The sequence below is a fragment of the Caretta caretta genome, chromosome 3, assembly GCF_965140235.1.
Source record: "Caretta caretta isolate rCarCar2 chromosome 3, rCarCar1.hap1, whole genome shotgun sequence".
In the NCBI taxonomy this organism is placed as follows: domain Eukaryota; kingdom Metazoa; phylum Chordata; order Testudines; family Cheloniidae; genus Caretta; species Caretta caretta.
The window spans coordinates 81,405,374-81,425,116 of record NC_134208.1 but is presented as its reverse complement, the minus strand read 5'-3'; the positions used below and the strand labels follow the sequence as shown (position 1 = coordinate 81,425,116).

Genomic DNA, 19,743 nt, shown 5'->3' with positions numbered 1-19,743 from the left:
GTGGAGAAAGAAGTGAAATGATTTTTTTTAATATAATTAAAATGGGATTTTTGCTCCTAGAGGAACAGGGGTGGCTTTAGATAAAGAAGGGAGGCATAATGGTGTGAGGCCTATTGCATGAACAGAAAGGAACTCTTATATGCCCCCAATGTACCAATAACTTGCATAAATGGATGAATTCATCTTAATTGCTTGAGTACTGCAAGAAAGTTTCACTTAAGATTTGAAAGTAACACTTCAGTGTTTATATCCATAACTTCCAATGCCTTTCACAAGGCTTAAAAATCAAATTGGATTAAAGTCTGGGAATTGAAAAATGGAATAAAGTTTGGTACAGACTTAAGTTTCTAAATGTGATTCTTGAGTATAATTTGGCCTATTTAATGTGCTCAGAATTGTTTAGATGTTAGTAAAACCGCCCAATACTAAGTTTAACTTTAGCCATCCATCAAATGTTGATTCTTTCTTGCTGAGCCAGGCATTCTAGTTTAAAGTCTGACTGTCCCCAGTACTTTGTGGAGAAGCAATCGTTCTTACACAAAAATATAAGTGGCAACAATTGAAACGGAACATAACTTTATTGAGATTAAAATCTGTATCCTTACCAGTTAACATCAAGTGCTACAGTACGTAAAAAGGTAATTGATATTTTTTACATTGTTCATAAAACTTGCTTTCCCTCTGATGATGCAAAACTCCAGAGGGAGCGTTAGCTGATCGATGGACCCTGTCTCTTCAACTTGTACATGTGAGAAGATATTTGCTACAAAATATATGATGTACTGACTTCTCACAAAGTGTGGAGTATAATGGGAATTGCTTCGAACCTCCTCAAACTGATGAGTAGTGACTCGCTCCCAATGCATCATCTCTCCCCCAAAGTGGATGGTATTACTATGAGACAAGCAATGGTGAGGGTGGTGGGGGACCCTCTGTAGCCATTCTTGCCATCATAATTGCATCTTGATCAAATCAGTTTTTCCATCTGTTGAATCCACAGCCCTTATCTTTCAGTGAGCCTTGGGTACACACATGTCCTTCCCTGTTGTGGCCTGTTCAGAGTTCATAGCAGAATTAGGATCTGAATTTGTACACTTCACAGATGTGATTTTTTTTCCTTTTAGATTCAATACAAGAAAAAAATTATTAAACTTTTAAAAATATTTGTCATATATGTTGTGGTTTTGTCCCTATCATTTTTATTGGTATGCTATTGATTTCCTGTTCTGTTAGGTTTATTGATGTTTCAATCAAATGAAGAAAATAATCTAACTGTAGTTCTTATTAGTATTGTATTAATTTGAAGATAGTAACAGTGTAACTTTTCAGTTCAGACACTTATATGTGCAGGCATATATAGCTCTTCAGCATTATACCTTCTAATGTGAAGACTAGCAGTGAGAAGGATTCAGGAAACTCTGTCAAGTGCTTTGCCTCTCCCTCACTATTTGTCACTGAATAAACAAGGAAAGGAAGGAAGGAATAAACAAGGGGAAATAGGTTACTTTTTATAATGAATCAACCATTCCCAGTCTCTATTCAAGCCTAAATTAATTGTATCCAATTTGCAAATTAATTCCAATTCAGCAGTCTCTCGTTGGAGTCTGTTTTCGAAGTTTTTTTGTTGAAGGATAGTCACTCTGAGATCAGAAATTGTGTGACCAGAGAGATTGAAGTGTTCTCTGACTGGTTTATGAATGTTATAATTCTTGACATCTGATTTGTGTCCATTTAGTCTTTTACATAGAGACTGTCCAGTTTGACCAATGTACATGGCAGAGGGGCATTGCTGGCACATGATGGCATATATCACATTGGTAGATGTGCAGGTGAACGAGCCTCTGATAGTGTGGCTGATGTGATTAGGCCCTGTGATGGTGTCCCCTGAATAGATATGTGGGCACAGTTGGCAACGGGCTTTGTTGCAAGGATAGGTTCCTGGGTTAGTGGTTCTGTTGTGTGGTATGTGGTTGCTGGTGAGTATTCGCTTCAGGTTGCGGGGCTGTCTGTAGGCAAGGACTGGCCTGTCTCCCAAGATTTGTGAGAATGTTGGGTCATCCTTCAGGATAGGTTGTAGATCCTTGATAATGCGTTGGAGAGGTTTTAGTTGGGGGCTGAAGGTGATGGCTAGTGGTGTTCTGTTATTTTCTTTGTTAGGCCTTTTTGCGAATACAGACTAACACGGCTGTTACTCTGAAACCTGTGATAAAGTATATGAACTAATGAACAATCTGAGAAGGTAGATCAGGAGCTCCTGTTGTCTGCATCTCATAACATAAGAACAATGTGCCATTCAATAAAACTGAAATATGGAAAATTCAAAACTAATAAACCCACATTTAGATCGTGGAACTCTTTGCTACCAGATGTAACTGCGGCCAAGATTTTAGCAAGATTCAAAGAGAAAATGGACATTTGTATGGATAGTAAGAATAGAATTATTAACTATTATAACAAACATTTTGGAAGGGATATTAAACCTCAGGCATCAAGCTTTAAAACAATCCCCAACTATTATCATAAAGCATTCATAAAACACAGATTATTCCACGACATCATACCTGCACCATCCCAATTATGCATCTGGGGTGAAATGTTGGCTCCCATTGACTTCATTGGAGAAAGGATTTTTCCACGTGGCGCTGGCCACTGTCAGAGACAGAATACTGAATTGGACAGAACACAGGTCTGATCCAATATGCAATTCGCAAGCGGCCTTCATTTTACTGTAAGTTATTTAATATAAGTTAAAGGTAAATGATAAAATAAAAACATTGTATTGTTGTGATATAAATAGTTGGATTTAGTTGGTGAATAGATTACCTTTCATGTAAAGAGGAGGAAGGTTTCTCAAACCAAAATGGCAGTTAAGAAGAGTTAGCTTTATTGTTGTATTTGAAGGCTCTGATAAACTAACGTTATATTTAATGGGATTAAAATGGCCTGAGCAATCCAATAGCTCTCTTAGTGATTTTTTTGTTTTTTTTACTTGCAGCAATTAAAGCTCAACCAGAATATCTACTTTTCTTGCATTATTTCAGTTCATATTACTGAATGGGGGGTGATTTAAAAATAAATTGATTTGGTGTTTTATGGAGTCAGTACGTTATATATCAACTTACCTACACACACGGATTATCTATTTAGCTTAACAAAGAAAAGGCTAGGTCTGTAAATACCTACATGCGGAACAAATATTTCAGTCTAGCCGAGAAAGTCTGACACAATCCAGTGGCTGGAAGTTGAGCTAGACAAATTCAGACTGGAAATAAGGTGTAAATTTTTTAACAGTGAGAGTAATTAACCACTGGAACAGTTTGCCAAGGGCTTTGGTGGATTCTCCATCACTGACAATAGTAGATCAGTATTAGGGTTTTTTTCCCAAAAGTTATGCTCGAGGAATTGTTTTGGGGAAGTTCTGTGGCCTGTGCAATAGAGGAGGTAGGAGTACATGATCACAGTGGACCCTTCTGGCCTTTAAAATTATGACAGTCTTTGTCCTTGACAGGAAAAGAATCAAGCCTCAGTTCTTCTGAGTGTTTTTGAATCCCCAAGTAGGCAATTGGTGATGTTCTTGTATCCTCTACTTTAATAAGGGACCTGATTTTCAGTGTGGCAGATGCTGCATCTATGAAGTGTAATTGATTGGTTAGGTCCTGGACATAGCATAAGTATTATATACCTGGTTTATTCTTGCCTCCTTTTCTTTCTAGGATCCTATAAACCTATATAAACATAGTAAAATGTAAGAGGAAAAGTACTGGAATCTGTCATACAGTCTGTTCCCATCCCCAAATGTATTCAATTCTAAGGTTATGGTACAAAGTGACAAAACCAAGCCAATTCAGAGTTAAAAGCAAACTGCCCTCATTTTACTCAGTGAAGCACTTTCAAAAGTTCGTAGGAAAATCAGATTCATGCCACACAAACTTCAAAATTACTTTTTAATTAATATTGATATGTCTGATCTTCCTTTTGGTAACTACCAAATGCTGTAAAGTAACAATGGGTTGGAATTTCATTTCTGAATTGGTCAGATTGCTGCTGCTATTCATTAAGTATTCACCACCAGGCTTGTTTGCGATTATATGCAGGAATAACTAATAGTCATTATTGTAGAAGGAGGAAGAAGCAACAGTGCAGTCAGAAGAACTTTATTGTAAAGTATTAAAATAAAATGTTTCTTGTTTTAAAGAGTAAGTAATTAATATGAATGATTTGTTTGCTCTTAGGAATTCTTCAATGGGTGAAGCTGATAGACAACTTTGATGGCGAGTATGACTATATCACCAATGAGGGAACAGTGTTCACTTTCAAGACAAATCGCCATGCTCCAAATTATCGATTAATCAATATTGACTTCAGTGATTCAGATGAATCCAAATGGAAAGTGCTTGTCCCTGAGCATCAGAGAGACGTTCTAGGTAAGACTATAAACCAAGTGAAAGATGTCCTGTTTTGTTTTTTTCCAAGTGAAGTCAGTCTGCTAGTTATTGAAAAGGGCTGGTCTCATGAGTTCATGAGAATAATTTTTTAAGAACTCTGTGGATGATTCCCTCCTTTGGATTTCCCAGTGTATCCAGCAGTCTCTGTGCCTAGCCCTACCCTGGCTTCTGTGTGCCACAAAAGATGCTGTAAAGCTGCTTTAAATTGGCAGCTGAGAAATTCTCCAGCATGAGGAATCCTTAACTGGTATAGAACCACCTTAGCCAGCTCTACACCACCATTTTCTATCTCTATCCCTGGTACAGGGATTATTGGGGGGGGCGGCGGGGGGGAATGGAGCATGACTGGACTATGCTATTCCAAGTTATGCTCAAAGTCAAATTTGGCTGTCACAAGGTTTTAGGGTTGCAAAGGTGGCAAACACAGCTTGGTCATACTCGAATATTGAGACCTCTAGGTCTCTATTTTAGATTGTAAGCGCTCTGATGCAGGGACCTCCTTCATCTTTTACTTGTGCAGGGCGGAGTACGTTGTCAGTGCTATATGTGTGATAAATAATAGAAATGACAAATTATCTTCCATTCTGGTCATCTGCTAACTGTTCATCAATCTCTGAAGTTATATTTAAGTCATAGGTAACAGCAATGTAAAATATGGGTTTGAGTTAAATACATAGCTAAAAGTCTGAAGGTGCCAAAATGCTATGGATCTTGGCATTAATAAATTTTGTTACTACTTTTCTGAAATGAAAATCCTGTGCTCTACCTTGATTTTTAATTTTAGCACATGAGGGGTTATTTCTCAGCAGATTTCTGCTTCAGCTTTTCCATTCTATAGGCAAAGTCAAATTGAGTATGTGTGTATAGTCATATAATAATTTTTTTTAATGCATCAAAAACCTCTTTAAGGGATTATATTTGGCAACCTTGACTATTCAAATGGAACTAGGACTTCATTTAGATAACCAAAAGTTCAGGTAAAAGGGAGTACTGAGGGCAGTGCCATTAGAGACTGAAAAATTGCTCAAACACTTCAACCCAAACATCAGTGGACATATTTGACCTGCATTGAACTGAAAGTTTTGGGTGAGTGTGGGCTGGATAATCAAAATTTCACTACATACAGAGCAGCAATACACAAAATATACAATGTCCAGATCGGAGCTCCAGTAAATATTTTCAATTCCCCTGGAGTTTTTCTAGCATGTTGGGAGTGTAGGAGGCTCCAGGAAATACTCTGAGAATTTAATCTCTGCATGTACTCTATCTATATTTAGCTTTATAGAGATAGCTATGTAAAGTAATTGTTACAATGGGTGAGTGGCTTCATGAGATAATGGGAATTAAATATATATTAAAGCAAACGCTAAAATGAAATAATCTAAAACAGTTTGATTATATATGATGGCACCTGTAAATTAAAGGGCTGTATTCCTCTGTGCAAAAGGAACCATGAGTGCTTGTAACAATTTTGAGACATAGGTCTGAATAAAAGAAAATAACACTAGATTGCAGCTGATGAAACTATAATCCTTCATTCCTAAAGAGCAAGATATTGTAGTGAAGAAAGACCAGCTTGCCATTATGTCATATTGCTTTAATCCTTCCAAGATTTGGTTTGGAAAGACACAATTGTAGCAGAAGGCAGTTAATAATTTATTGCCGTGAAAGCCTTAGAGTCAAGTGAATTTGATACAAAGATGACATGGTAATGAAACACCTCCTACAAAAGCTATGAATATAAGAATTCAAAGGTTAAATGAGTATTTGCTGCTTAGAGAGACAAGCTGGGTGAGGCAATATCTTTTATTGGGCCAACTTCTGTTGGTGAGAGAGACAAGCTTTCGAGACACACACAGCTCTTCTTCTGGTCTGGGAAAGGGCCACAGCAAAATCAAGCTGACCAGATTATTTAGCATAAGTAGTTAGCACATATTGTAAAAAGAAAAGGAGTACTTATGGCACCTTGGAGACTAACCAGTTTATTTGAGCATAAGCTTTCGTGAGCTATAGCTCACTTCATTAGATGCGTATAGCTATAGCTCACGAAAGCTTATGCTCAAATAAATTGGTTAGTCTCTAAGGTGCCACAAGTCCTCCTTTTCTTTTTGCAAATACAGACTAACATGGCTGCTACTCTGAAACCTGTCACTTATTGTAAGGGACCATTCAAGGTAGAGTGGCCTTTTAACACCTCTGCAGCCTTAGAACATAAAGAGGGGTTTAGTGGGTTACAGATTGTTGTAATAAGCCATAAATCCAGTGTCTCTGTTCAGTCCATGAATTTTAGTGTCTAGAAGAGTAATGAATTTAATTTACCAGGCTTGTCTTTTGAGAGTGTTGTGCAGGTTTCCTTTGAGGATGAGGGTTGATAGGTCAGATGTAGTGTGACCGCTTAGTGAAAAGTAATAGGTAATAGGGTGTTTCTGTCTTTTTTCATTTTCCTGCGTGAGTTCATTCAAGAGCATAAGTATTGCCTAGTTTCACCCATATAGTTGTTATTGGGGCATTTAGTGCACTGGATGAGGTACACCACATATTGTGGTAGGCAAATGTAGGATCCATGGATCTTGAAAGGTGTGGTGTGGGGCTGGGGGGATGGCTGATCATTGTGGCAGTGAAGATATGTGATTTTGCATTTGTTGTTCTGTCAGGGTGCTGCTTTGGGTTGGTTTGTCCAGACTCCTGGTCTGTGGGGAGCTTGCTTCCGATTATGAGCTTTGAGAATTTGTGGGGGGTCTGCTTGTCCAATTGGTTGTATATAATAGTGATTATGTACCCAGATATAATTAACAGTATTGGAAATCACTTCGCAAACATTTTGGCAACTGATGCTCAAAGTCACAAATGTTTTTCTTGCTTAGAATGGAATATGGAAATCTGTAACTCAACATTCTGCTACCTTTTCATGATCTACTTGTTAGCCGTATCTTCTCCTTTTCTGGATATGAACATAGTCTGAATTTGGTAAAAACAACCATCACATTATAATGGAAATAGATTTTGTGAGTCAGGATTAATAAATATGAAACTCTGCCAGTGTCCTCCAGTAGCAAAAATTTTCCACAGAGTAAAGGGTAATACATCATACTGCATTTGTAGTGCAGCTAACAGCCTAACTAACAAAAAATACACATACCAAGAGATGAGAGAATTTAATTTGGCTTCACTGACCCAGTCCCCCAGGTACAGTTGGCTGTGGGCTTTAACTTGTGTTTGAGAACCCAGTCCTGCATTACAAGTTCCATGAAACTTTGAAAAAACAAATGTATTACAATAATATGGGGTTGTAAATATGACAGATGTTTAAAAGCACAGAGCATAAAGAATTATTCATCTGCATTCTTATTTTGAATCAGTCTCTCCCAAACAGTAAGCAGTGTCAAGGTTTACTTAATTCTCAGTAGGCACTTCACACAAAGTAAAGATAAATTTAGAACTCTAATCAGTGAATGAAGGGGAAAAAAACAAATGACAACCATTTAAAATGAAAATAGTTAAGTAAGGGCCTCAGGACATCTGCATTTGCCATGGGATGCATTCCCACCCAGGCCCCCCCAACTGGAAAGCATTTGTATTGTATTACATTTAATTCTCAGAGAGTCTAAACCTTGGCAAATGTTTGTGAATTAATTAATATTAAAGTGAAAGTTTAAAAGCCAACAAAGGCAGTATTGAGTGTGCCGAGGTCATTCATCAGAGGGATCTCGGAGCAATGTAAGATCTTGCATACCATAGAGCTTGTTTAAGCACAGCAAGGTGAGATCAGTATGAAGTTTAGATTATTTCCCTCAGGATGGCTGGTAACTGGATTCCTAAGGCCACTCCCCCTTCCCCACCTCTTCCCCCAAGGCCCCATCCTTGTGCTGCCTCTCCCCCCAAGGCCATAGATCCTTCAGTTTGCTGTCTTTTATATTTTGGGGATAAGGAGTTAGTAGTTAGTGTTCCCTTGCCACCAGTGTAGTCACCTCCAAAAGTATTTTTTTAATGCATATATTCAAATATATTGTGATAGCTCCCAAAGGCCCTACCCAGGATCATGACCCCATTATGATAGGAGCTGTAAGAACAGATAGGAAGATTGAATATGCCGTTGAAGCAGGTTATGCTAGATTTTTACTGCTGGGGACTGGCAATGGTATAGTGAGACATAGGGGGGAAGGTAAAAATATGAATTTTCACTGGTTGAAATGAATTTTTTTCTTTTCTAGACACTACATATCACTAATTTCCCCCCTGCATGCTTGACTGAGGGAGTTTCAAGCTATTCTTTTGACAAAGAATTGTTCATTTTCCTAGGGCAATGATATTGATCTTTGTCAAAATCCTGTTGAATTTAGCTGCGCTTATAGGGCCTCCCTGCACCTGGCATACAGGGGATTGTTGGAGGAAAGAGTCACGCTGCTTAGGCCTTCAGCATTTCACCAGCAGCGAAGGAAAGAAGAGTAGACAATAAAGCCACAGAATGTATTTCAACCCTTAGTCCAGAGCACAAGATGTGAAATGGCTTCACTCCCCCTCTGGAATGTGTGGAGGAATCATAGAATATAAGGGTTGGAAGGGACCCCAGAAGGTCATCTAGTCCAACCCCCTGCTCGAAGCAGGACCAATTCCCAGTTAAATCATCCCAGCCAGGGCTTTGTCAAGCCTGACCTTAAAAACCTCTAAGGAAGGAGATTCTACCACCTCCCTAGGTAACGCATTCCAGTGTTTCACCACCCTCTTAGTGAAAAAGTTTTTCCTAATATCCAATCTAAACCTCCCCCACTGCAGCTTGAGACCATTACTCCTCGTTCTGTCATCTGCTACCATTGAGAACAGTCTAGAGCCATCCTCTTTGGAACCCCCTTTCAGGTAGTTGAAAGCAGCTATCAAATCCCCCCTCATTCTTCTCTTTTGCAGGCTAAACAATCCCAGCTCCCTCAGCCTCTCCTCATAACTCGTGTGTTCCAGACCCCTAATCATTTTTGTTGCCCTTCGCTGGACTCTCTCCAATTTATCCACATCCTTCTTGAAGTGTGGGGCCCAAAACTGGACACAGTACTCCAGATGAGGCCTCACCAATGTCGAATAGAGGGGAACGATCACGTCCCTCGATCTGCTCGCTATGCCCCTACTTATACATCCCAAAATGCCATTGGCCTTCTTGGCAACAAGGGCACACTGCTGACTCATATCCAGCTTCTCGTCCACTGTCACCCCTAGGTCCTTTTCCGCAGACTGCTGCGCTGGGCATCGCAAAATGGGGAAGAGATGGCCAGCCCTCTGTGGAGATAGAGGTGGTTAGGGACTATTTAGAAAAGCTGGACGTGCACAAGTCCATGGGGCGGGATGCGTTGCATCCGAGAGTGCTGAAGGAATTGGCGGCTGTGATTGCAGAGCCATTGGCCATTATCTTTGAAAACTCGTGGCGAACGGGGGAAGTCCCGGATGACTGGAAAAAGGCTAATGTAGTGCCAATCTTTAAAAAAGGGAAGAAGGAGGATCCTGGGAACTACAGGCCAGTCAGCCTCACTTTTCCTCCCTTTTGGAGCTCACCTGGGGCCCAATTACTTGCCCCTAAGCAAAGGCTGTAAGAAGCAGATTTTAGTAAACTTCAAAAGCAGTTATACATTGCAACTCAAAAGAGAGGATGGAGTTACTTTAAAAACAGTTTCATAGGGCTCCATGTTTTATATGCCAGTGACACTGAATCAGATGTGCTCCTTTACAGGTGAAACAATGGTGGTTGATTTATTGTTTTGTTTCTCCCTCCTCCCCTTTACTGATGGCCTTGCAGAAATTCACCATGCACTGTGAGAGTAAAGCAAGATTCATTCCATCATGTACATCTTCACTATAAATAAAGGTTCTGCAGACCGGATTAGGCCCTCAGTTACATCTATGATACTGCTGGCTTCAGGTGTAGGGTTGCCACCCATCTGTGTTTTAAACCAGACAGTCCATTTTTTGGCTTCTATGTCCGGGTACCATTTAGGATTGCCGGGTGCCTGGTTTTCCATGGGAAAGTCCTAGCAACCCTAAATGGCACCCAAACCAAAAGTCCAGCTACTGCAGGGTCATTGGAGGTATCAGGTCATTAACCCGCGCCAGCCCCGGCTCAGCTGGGGCCACCTCCTACCTGCAGACAGGCTCCTTGAGATGATCCAGCAAGCAACGGGGGAAAGTGAGGAGAGGAGTGAGTGATGGGGCTGGAACCTTTCGGGAAGAGGTGGGGCCTTGGGGCAAGAAGTGGAGAAGGGGTGGGGCCTTGGGGAAAGGGGCAGGGCCTCGGGACTCCGGTTACCAGCCATTAGAAAGTTGGCAATCCTCTTCAGGTGTAACTGGCTGAAACTAAGTAAAGAATTATTTTGGTAATGCACAAGCTACAATAGAGCCCTCTGTTCATTCAGTCATAGATAGATATATTGGTTTTGCAGGGGTACCAAGAATAAAGAGCAGTCGTTAAAGTGAATAGATAGGACTCTGAGTTTGGAGTTACCTGTAATGATTTCTAAATATTCTATCTTGAACTGGGTATTGTGGTGTTTATTGTATGCATATATTGAGTTTATTCAATAGCAGGGCTGACAGGAAATGCTCCCAGAAAGGCAAAGGGGGTTCCTGATATACCCTTCACCACAAACACTTGAGACTGTGCAAGAGCTATTCACATTGGTGCCCTGGTTTGACCCCTTGCTAGGCCTGCCAGCCATGTCTCCCTCGAAGTTACTCAGTCTTTGGGGGAATGAGGAGTTCAAAGCAGCCTGGAACGGTTAAGAGAGACGTTAGACAAATTTTTGGGGAGACTAAGACCCATCTCCCCAAAAGATAGGAGTATGGGGCAAGATACGCTGTGGGGTAAAACAGGCCTTTTGCTGTTTTAAAAGCTTTATTCTCTTATGCTATGCTTTGTTCCTATGGTTAGATAAAGAAGACTTTTGTTTTAAGAAGGCTGTTCTGAGTTATTGTAATCTACTGGTTGCAGATTCCTGAAGGGAAGAGCCAGACTCACTCAGACTTGCTGGGCAAACACAGGATACTGTAGCCCAGCACCTGGTCTAATTGTGGAAGAATTGCATGGTTCCACCTCAAAGAGAGGTAAAAGTCATGGGGCCTGATACCTGTCGGGTGGCTGCAATCTGGGAAACTAGAGAGGGGACAGAGGTACAGCTAGCCCAGGGGTGGGCAAATTACGTCCCGTGGGCCGGATCTGGCCTGCCAGCCATTTTAATTCGGCCCTCGAGCTCCTATTGGGGAGTGGGGTTTGGGGCTTGCCCCACTTCGGCGCTCCAGCCGGGGAGCAGGGTCGGGGGCTGCTCCACATGGCTCCCAGAAGCAGTGGCATGTCCCCTCTCCAGCTCGTACGCATAGGGGCAACCAGGGGGCTCTGCATGCTGCCCCCAGCCCAAGTGCCGCCCCCTGCAGCTCCCATTGGCTGGAAACTGTGGCCAAAGGGAGTTGCAGGGGCAGCGCTTATGGACGGGGAAGCGCACAGCAAAGCCACCTGGCCATTCCTCTGCGTAGGAGCCAGAGGGTGGACATGACGCTGCTTCCGGGAGCTGCTTGAGGTAAACGCTGCCTAGAGCCTGCACCCCTGAGTCACTGCCCCGCGCCCTAACCCCCTGCCCCAGCCCTGATCCCCCTCCTGCCCTCTGAACCCCTCGATCCCAGCCCAGAGCACCCTCCTGCACCCCAAACCCCTCATTCCCAGCCCCATCCTAGAGCCCGCATCCCCGAGCCGGAGCCCTCACCCCCACATACACCCTCTGCCCCAGCCTAGAGCCCACTCCCGCACCTTGAACTCATAATTTCTGGACCCACCCCAAAGCCCACACCCCCAGCCAGAGCTCTCATCCCCTCCCACACTCCAACCCCAATTTCATGAGCATTCCTGGCCCGCCATACAATTTCTATACCCAGATGTGGCTCTCGGGCCAAAAAGTTTGCCCACCCCTGAGCTAGCCCTATAACTGACAGACTCTGAATAGAAGTATTGAATGGATCTGTTGAGTAAAAAGGTGCTCTTTTTACGTAGTTATTTAAGACTTAGGACTCAGAGATGAGTTATGTTCCTGGCTGTCACAGATTTAAGTGACCTTGAGCAACTAGGTTAACATTTTTGTGCCTCAATTTCCCCATCTCCAAAATGAGAATAGCAGCACTTCCCTACCTCACAAGGTCTTGTAAGCTTTAATTCAGTATTTTAAAGTGCTTTTATTCCCTCATGTAGAAGGTTGTATACAAGTGCAAAATGTTATTTATTTTATCACTTTTTTTCTCAGTTTTAAGCTTCAGATTTGGAGCCTGTTAACATTATAAATACCTAAGCCTTGTCCTGTAGGCATCTTTTTTTATGGCAAAGTTTAGTAATAAAATAACCTTTCTGTCATTATTTTGCTGTTGGTATAACAGATTTCTAATGGCATTTTTTATTTAAATTCACTATAAAGCACCCTTCCAAACCTCTGGGCATTGTCCAATCAATATAAAACTTAAGTGCAATATGTAAAGAAGTCTGTACATTCTTGCAGAGTTTACTTGTTCAATGCTTTTAAGTATATAGTGCATTGCAATGGAGAGACAAGAACAGAAAACTAAAAACTATATAATCAAATATATTCCAATAAAAATAAGATTATAGCAAAGTTAGGTCAGAGATCAAAATCAGACTTTGGAATCAGGATCACAAAATTGTTGATCCTGATGAGAAGGGATTGTTATCTCTGTGAGTAATAACTATATGTTTATTCCAACTATCAGGAGACTTATGCATTCCATTACTTTCATGTTGTCTTTAAAAATATCCATGACTTTTTACACTGGGGAGTTTTCCATGCAAATGGAAAGTGGGTGAGTGAATGGATGCATGAATATTCTTGAGGAACAGTAGCACAAACTTTGTTCAGAGCCTTAAGAAAATACACTGCGAAATGCACGTAAGGCTAGTAGGGAGCAGGGAATTGGCAGCTACCAAAGGACCAGATTGGTGAGTTTGTAGTAGAAACCATTTAGTAGCTGGGGGTGTGGCTTAGCCCCAGAGTTTCCTAGCAACAACTCTGAGCTGTCTTTGAGATGCTCCTACAACCAGAGCATGCTCAGACCAAGAGACAGTCCATGAGCCACAGGAGGAGATGCTCTAGTCCAGAAGCACATCTTCATCTGACTTTTCATGACCAGGGCTACCACAGGTCCATCATGGCCTTTTTCTCAAAAGACACCATGGCAAACCTTTACCAGTCATGACTGACCAAGGCATAGCCCTGGGTTTCTTGAGAGACTTAGTTCTCCAGTGTTTGCAGCTTCAGAACAACTTAGCACTTTTTTCCTCTCTCACACATGTATGGCAATATGGGTTTTCTGAGAGGAGGGGTACAATCCTAGCCTTGTTGAAGCCAGTGGGAGTTTTGCAACTGACCTGAAATGTGTTAGGATCTTATTTTTAGGGTGTCCATTGCCTCCTTTTTGTGTGTTTATTAGATAGGTCCATTTATAGTAGTATACATATACAATGAGTAATGCTTTATTCTGTAAACTGTTAATATTGTCTTTGCAGGTCTTCCTACACATAAATAACTCTAGGCTTATTGTAGTGGGAAAAAGTGTTATTTTCTGTGAGTTCTACAAACATGACTGTTACTCTGAAATGTGGACTAACTCACATGGCAGAAGAAAGAAAAATTACACATGAGCAGCTGTCTTTGAACTCAGGCTTTGAAGCTCCATCAAAATGTATCCCTTATTAATGGAGTTGAGACATGTGCTTGCTCAGGAAGTGGGTTTGATGTTTCCTCTTAGGAATTATTTGCACATGGATCTTGTCTTCATTTTGGTTCTCTCTTCTCCTCCATCAGTGATTCAGCATAAGAATGTCAGTATGCATCTATACAATTGGATTGCTTGACATGATGCGGGGGGGGGGAGGGATAGCTCAGTGGTTTGAGCATTGGCCTGCTAAACCCAGGGTTGTGAGTTCAATCCTTGAGGGGGCCATTTAGGAATCTAGGGCAAAAATTTGGGATTGGTCCTGCTTTGAGCAGGGGGTTGGACTAGATGACCTCCTGAGGTCCCTTCCAACCCTGATTGTCTATGATTCTATGATGTGTCTAGCACTGCAAAAATAAAGTGTCAGCACTAATCTCTGTATCTAAAGTTTTCAGGATGGATTTTTGACATGAAGGAATTCAACATACTGTACCTAAAACCATATTAAAATTATTAGGAGGGAAATTTTGTTGGTGGAACAGACACATCCTTGATTCCAATGAAATCCATTGTACTAGAGGGACTCTCTTTTTGGAAAATATCAACACGTATTTATAAAAATATGGTCTGGACAATCTCTCCTAAACTGGAACTGTTGACACATTTTGAGCTCCTGGCATTGTTCATGACTAATATTCTACTCTAAGCCTCTCTCCAAAGCCTAGAAAAAAACAGCTCAGTGCTGAAAACACCTTGTAGATTGGTTGTGAGAAAATCCACATAAACCCCAATGTACAGGCAGTGTGTAGAGTTGCAACACAACTCCTCTGTGCTCTCTCTGTAGTGGCTTTGAGTCACTGTCCCTCAAATATTGTGTAGCCATTCTTACAGCTCACCTCCAATAGTCCCCTCATCTTATGTAACCATTCCCACCCCCAAAGTAGGCCGGGGGGCCTTGAAAACACAACTTTGCCCTTTGGGAGAATTTTATCCAAGGAAAACAGCATTCAGTATCATAACAGCAAATTCAGTTCTATCTATAATTCAGTTGCAACAGCGTTATAAAATGTGGTTTGTATGGGTTTGTTTAAAAAGTCCTTAACCGGCTTCATCTTTTTCTTTTAGCTGTAATATATACAGTAGTTTGTGTGAATGTTAATAAATATGTGCCGGAGAATATTATGATGGCTACATACTGGTTAAAAAGGAAATTTTATGGATATATAGTCTAGACTCTAGAAGTTTCCTTGAGGTGGAAAGAAACCAGTTAAAGCATTCTGGATACATGCTTTGCTTGGAGTGTCAGCAAAGGAGCTGAGGTTGTGGGCTTGACAACAAAGTACAATAGTGTCTTGTGTCTCCAATTCTCAAAACAGAGATTAGGGTACAGAGAAATTCAGTTAATGGTTTTATATAGAGAAATGGTTATTATTAACAATTCAGCATTATTTTAGTTTGATAATTTAGCACTTCACTTAGATGTGGGCTCTTTACTGTTCTTTTAAGTGTGGTTCAATTTTTTTCTCTTTCTGTACCTGTATAGCCCATATCTAGTATTTATTTTCTGTAAATACATTGTGGTGGAGACTTGCAAAAGTGCCCTATGCATTTATGAGTATAAGTCCTGTTGACCTTCCATGGGGCTTGAGCTCCTCAGGCACATTTGAAAATACTCCCTCTCCCATCCCCCCATCTTGTCATCTGTTTTCTCCATCTTGTGGAGATTATTTATAACCACATAATATACTAAAGGGATGAATAAGAGCTAATATCACCACCTTCAAAGCATGCTCCTCAATATTTGTAAGAGGCGTCAGTGGAAACCAGATGCCTTTGCCCTGAAAAATGGAAATGCTCTTTAAGAAAAGGGAAATTTGGTGGAAGCGTAAAGCTAATTAATTTTAATCTGTATTGAAAGGCTCCATCAAATTTCATTGTGTGGCCAACTAATCAGAGACAAATCAGTGATTGTCACAACTGTATTTTAAAATGGAGAGCTTTCGCTTGATATTTTTGATGGGTGGGGGGGGGTAATATCTTCATAAAGAAAAGACTAAATAAATATTTTTGCATGCATGTTATGGGTTGTACCCAATTCTGAAGTTAATCTGTGGAGCTCTTTATATATCATTTTATACAGCTTTGAGATGCAGAACATTTTTAATATAAAATTTGAGAATATTTTAAGTATAGAAGTACGTTGTCTACTGGGAACACAAATTGCACTTTCGCAGCCCATACTTGTATTGCCTGACCATTACTTGTGTTGCCAGAAGTAGAATATTTCCCTTATTGCATTTATGCTTTTTTCTTGTTCATATTTTTATTAATAAACCAAAGTTATAAAATGAACTAAAACCAATCTGCAGCATGGGGCACTGGTCATTTGCTGGAGGATTCTCTGCACCTTGAAGTCTTTAAACCACGATTTGAGGACTTCAGTAGCTCAGACATAGGTTAGGGGTTTGTTACAGGAGTGGGTGGGTGAGATTCTGTGGCCTGCGTTGTGCAGGAAGTCAGACTAGACGATCATAGTGGTCCCTTCTGACCTGAAAGTCTGTGATTCTATGATTCAATTTGAACTCTGGCATCTTGCAGATTCTCCAGTTTTATTCAAACTGCCTATTGTGCAGTGTAAAAAGAGGCTATATAATAATGTAGTATTTCTTATTTTAGTTAGAGCTACATATGATGCTATAACTTGAAATGCATAATAAGATGTAAGAAATTAAAATGTAAAACTATATTTCATTATCCGTCCTCACTTATAAGATTTATTCCCCACCACAGCAATGATTACATAGCAACTACTATTTTATAGAGTGCCACACTTCCCTCTGACAGTATCGTGTTATTCCAGGTCATGGCTCCATGATTAAAATTCCAGTTAGTATTCCAGTATAAAGTGTCTGGTTTTGGGTTTGGCCTGAAAGTTGCCAGGTTTACATTAAAAGAACAGGAGAATTTTTTTCCCCAAAATCTGAAGAAAATGGGTCAGTCACTTGAGTTGCATATTTAATGTTTAAAATAACATAACTAAAAATTTAAACCAATGTCAAATTTTCATTGGCCCTTCAGGAAAGAGGGTGAGGGGAAAGTGAAGACTCTGTATAGTCATTAGGATTCAGAGGTGAGCAGGAGCCAGGGTGTCACGGCAGTGGAAGGACAGATCTGACCCCATATAAGGAAAAGAAACAGTTAAAGAAGTTAAGGCTTTATGGACAAATTAGTTTTGACCTACGATTCTTAGAGTTTGTTATCCTGATCTAAAATTGTGATGACGAGGAAGAACATAACATATCCTGGAACTTCTGTTCTGAAAATTAGATGTGCAAACATGTTTTTAGTCTGTGTTCAGCTTTACTCTAGTTGGTTTATAAACACTGTTGGGGGAACCCTGAATTCCCATAGAGAGTTTAAAACCCAGGGTAACCTGTAAGATGGGTCTTTGTCATATTTTGGTTTGTTTTGTTTTGCTTGCTTTGTTTCTGTGTTGATTTTCTTTGTTTTCTGTTTCAAGTTATACAGCAGAATCTCAGAGTTACAAACATCTCGGGAATGGAGGTTGTCCATAACTATGAAATGTTTGTAACTCTGACCAAAACGTTATGGTGGTTCTTTCAAAAGTTTACAACTGAACATTGACTTAATGCAGTTTTGAAACTATAATATGCGGAAGAAAAATACTGCTCCCTCCCTCCCTTTTTTTTTTTTTTTTACTAGTTTACATTTAACACAGTACTGTATTGTATTTGTGTTTGGTTTTTTTGTCTCTGCTGCTGTCTGATTGTGTAGTTCCAGTTCCAGTTGAGATGTGTGGTTGACTGGTCAGTGCGTAACTCTGGTGTTCTTAACTCTGAGGTTCTACTGTAGATGCAAAAACTGTTGGTCATGATGTTACTTGGGTTTAACAACATACCCTTACGCAATCCTATGTCTAGTCTTTGTCTGCTCATTTAATGGCATTTCTGCAGTTTCTTGAAACCAGGAGCCAGGAGAAAACTTTGTCCAACAGTTGGACCTTGACTGTGATCCAGCCCTCCAACCTGACCCAAATAGACCAGGTTCTCTTCCTGCCAGGGAAAGAAGCCACAGTTTTGGCCTGAAGAAGACAAGAATCGTTATCCACTTATCACCTGGCAAGAGAAAGGAGAACTTGATTTTATATTTTTTCCTCATCTCCTTTCTTATACTTTACCACTGTATGCATTTTGTCAAAATTTGGTTGAGGACTTGGCAAAGAAACAACTGTAAGTGATAATGTTTTAGTAAGTTGCCGACTAAGTAACCCTTTTCCTAAATGACAGAAATACTTAGCAAGAAGCTGGTTTTTGTAAGCTGAATTTTCCCCTCATGTGTAAGTTAATAAAGAAAGGCTTATTATGTGGTTAATAGGGATCTAAAGCCTATGGCATGAGAAAACCCCAGGCATTTTAGGACATACTAAGAATGGTGTGCCCCAAGCAACATCTAATCTGTAAGCCAAGGCAGAGCATCCAAGTACCCAGGCGAATGTCACATGATAATATGTGATGTGGGAAAATTGGCACTGTAAAGAGCTCATACCCTTCCCAGGGTAGGAGGTTGGAAGGGTAGAATAGGTACCTTAGAGATAGAGCTGGTCTAAGATTTTCTGACAGACCAGTTTTCTGTCAGAAAATGCTGAATCAATTAAGTCAAAACATTCTGCAGGGTTACTAGCCCAGAAATTTTAGAAAATTCCATTTAGGTTCTTCTGAAACTGAATGTTTCAAAATTTCCATCCCGTGGAAAATTTTGTATTTCTGAATGAATTTTCATTCTAAATTGAAACAAAATCAGAAATGCAAAATTTTCCACGGGATGGAAATTTGGTTTCTGCCCAGCTATCTTCCCTGTCTGGGAAGTCATAAACACTGTACTGGCCTTATATTAGATTAAAATGTACAGACACACACGTGCTTGCTCAGAAATTAACTTTTATATTCTGATGATACCTAGAGGCCTCAACCAGGTTGGTACTCATTGTGATATGCACTGTACAACCATGATAAATGACAGTCCCTGCCTCTGAGAATTTATAATCTGAAAGCCAGTTTGTATAAGCAATCTGTGTATGTACCCCGTAAGAGGTGAATGAACTGCAGTGTGGTCTGTTAGTTACATGTTGCAGTTCAGTGAGGATTTGTGAAGGTTTGTAGCTCAGGTTGGAAATGTAGCTGATGTATGCTGGATGGTTGTAAGAGGATTTCTCGATCATGTTTAGACTCATTGGAAGGGGCAGAGTTAAAGTTGGTTTTAACTGCAATGTAATATTTTACATTTGTACATTTTAAGAGATTATATTAAGTGTGAAGATGTTTGAATATTTATATTTCTTTGCTTCTAAATGCTTAGGTTTTTCTTTTTCCAACACCATTGCTTGGTATATTTTAACTAATATCAAAGTAACAGCATTAACTAAAAATTAGCTCTTGTCCTTTAATCTATATACTTCAAAATAGTTCTCTTCATACTTAAAGGTTTAGTACTTTTCAATATTAAGTATTAATAATCTGAAAAAGAAGTTTATGATCTTTGTCTTAACTTCATAACATTAGTGTTCTCAGAACACAAGCTTGGGACTCCATGGATT

General features: G+C 40.2%; 1 protein-coding gene across 3 annotated transcripts in view; it reads left to right on the top strand.

The window, feature by feature from the left end:
- The window catches only part of PREP (prolyl endopeptidase), a 172,318-nt gene that overhangs the window by 82,450 nt on the left and 70,125 nt on the right, over positions 1 to 19,743 (top strand). For all 3 annotated transcript variants that reach the window (XM_048844907.2, XM_048844908.2, XM_048844909.2), the window contains exon 8: positions 4,233 to 4,424. In XM_048844907.2, coding sequence (XP_048700864.2) covers positions 4,233 to 4,424 — 192 coding nt within the window. The remainder of the gene's footprint in view (positions 1 to 4,232; positions 4,425 to 19,743) is intronic.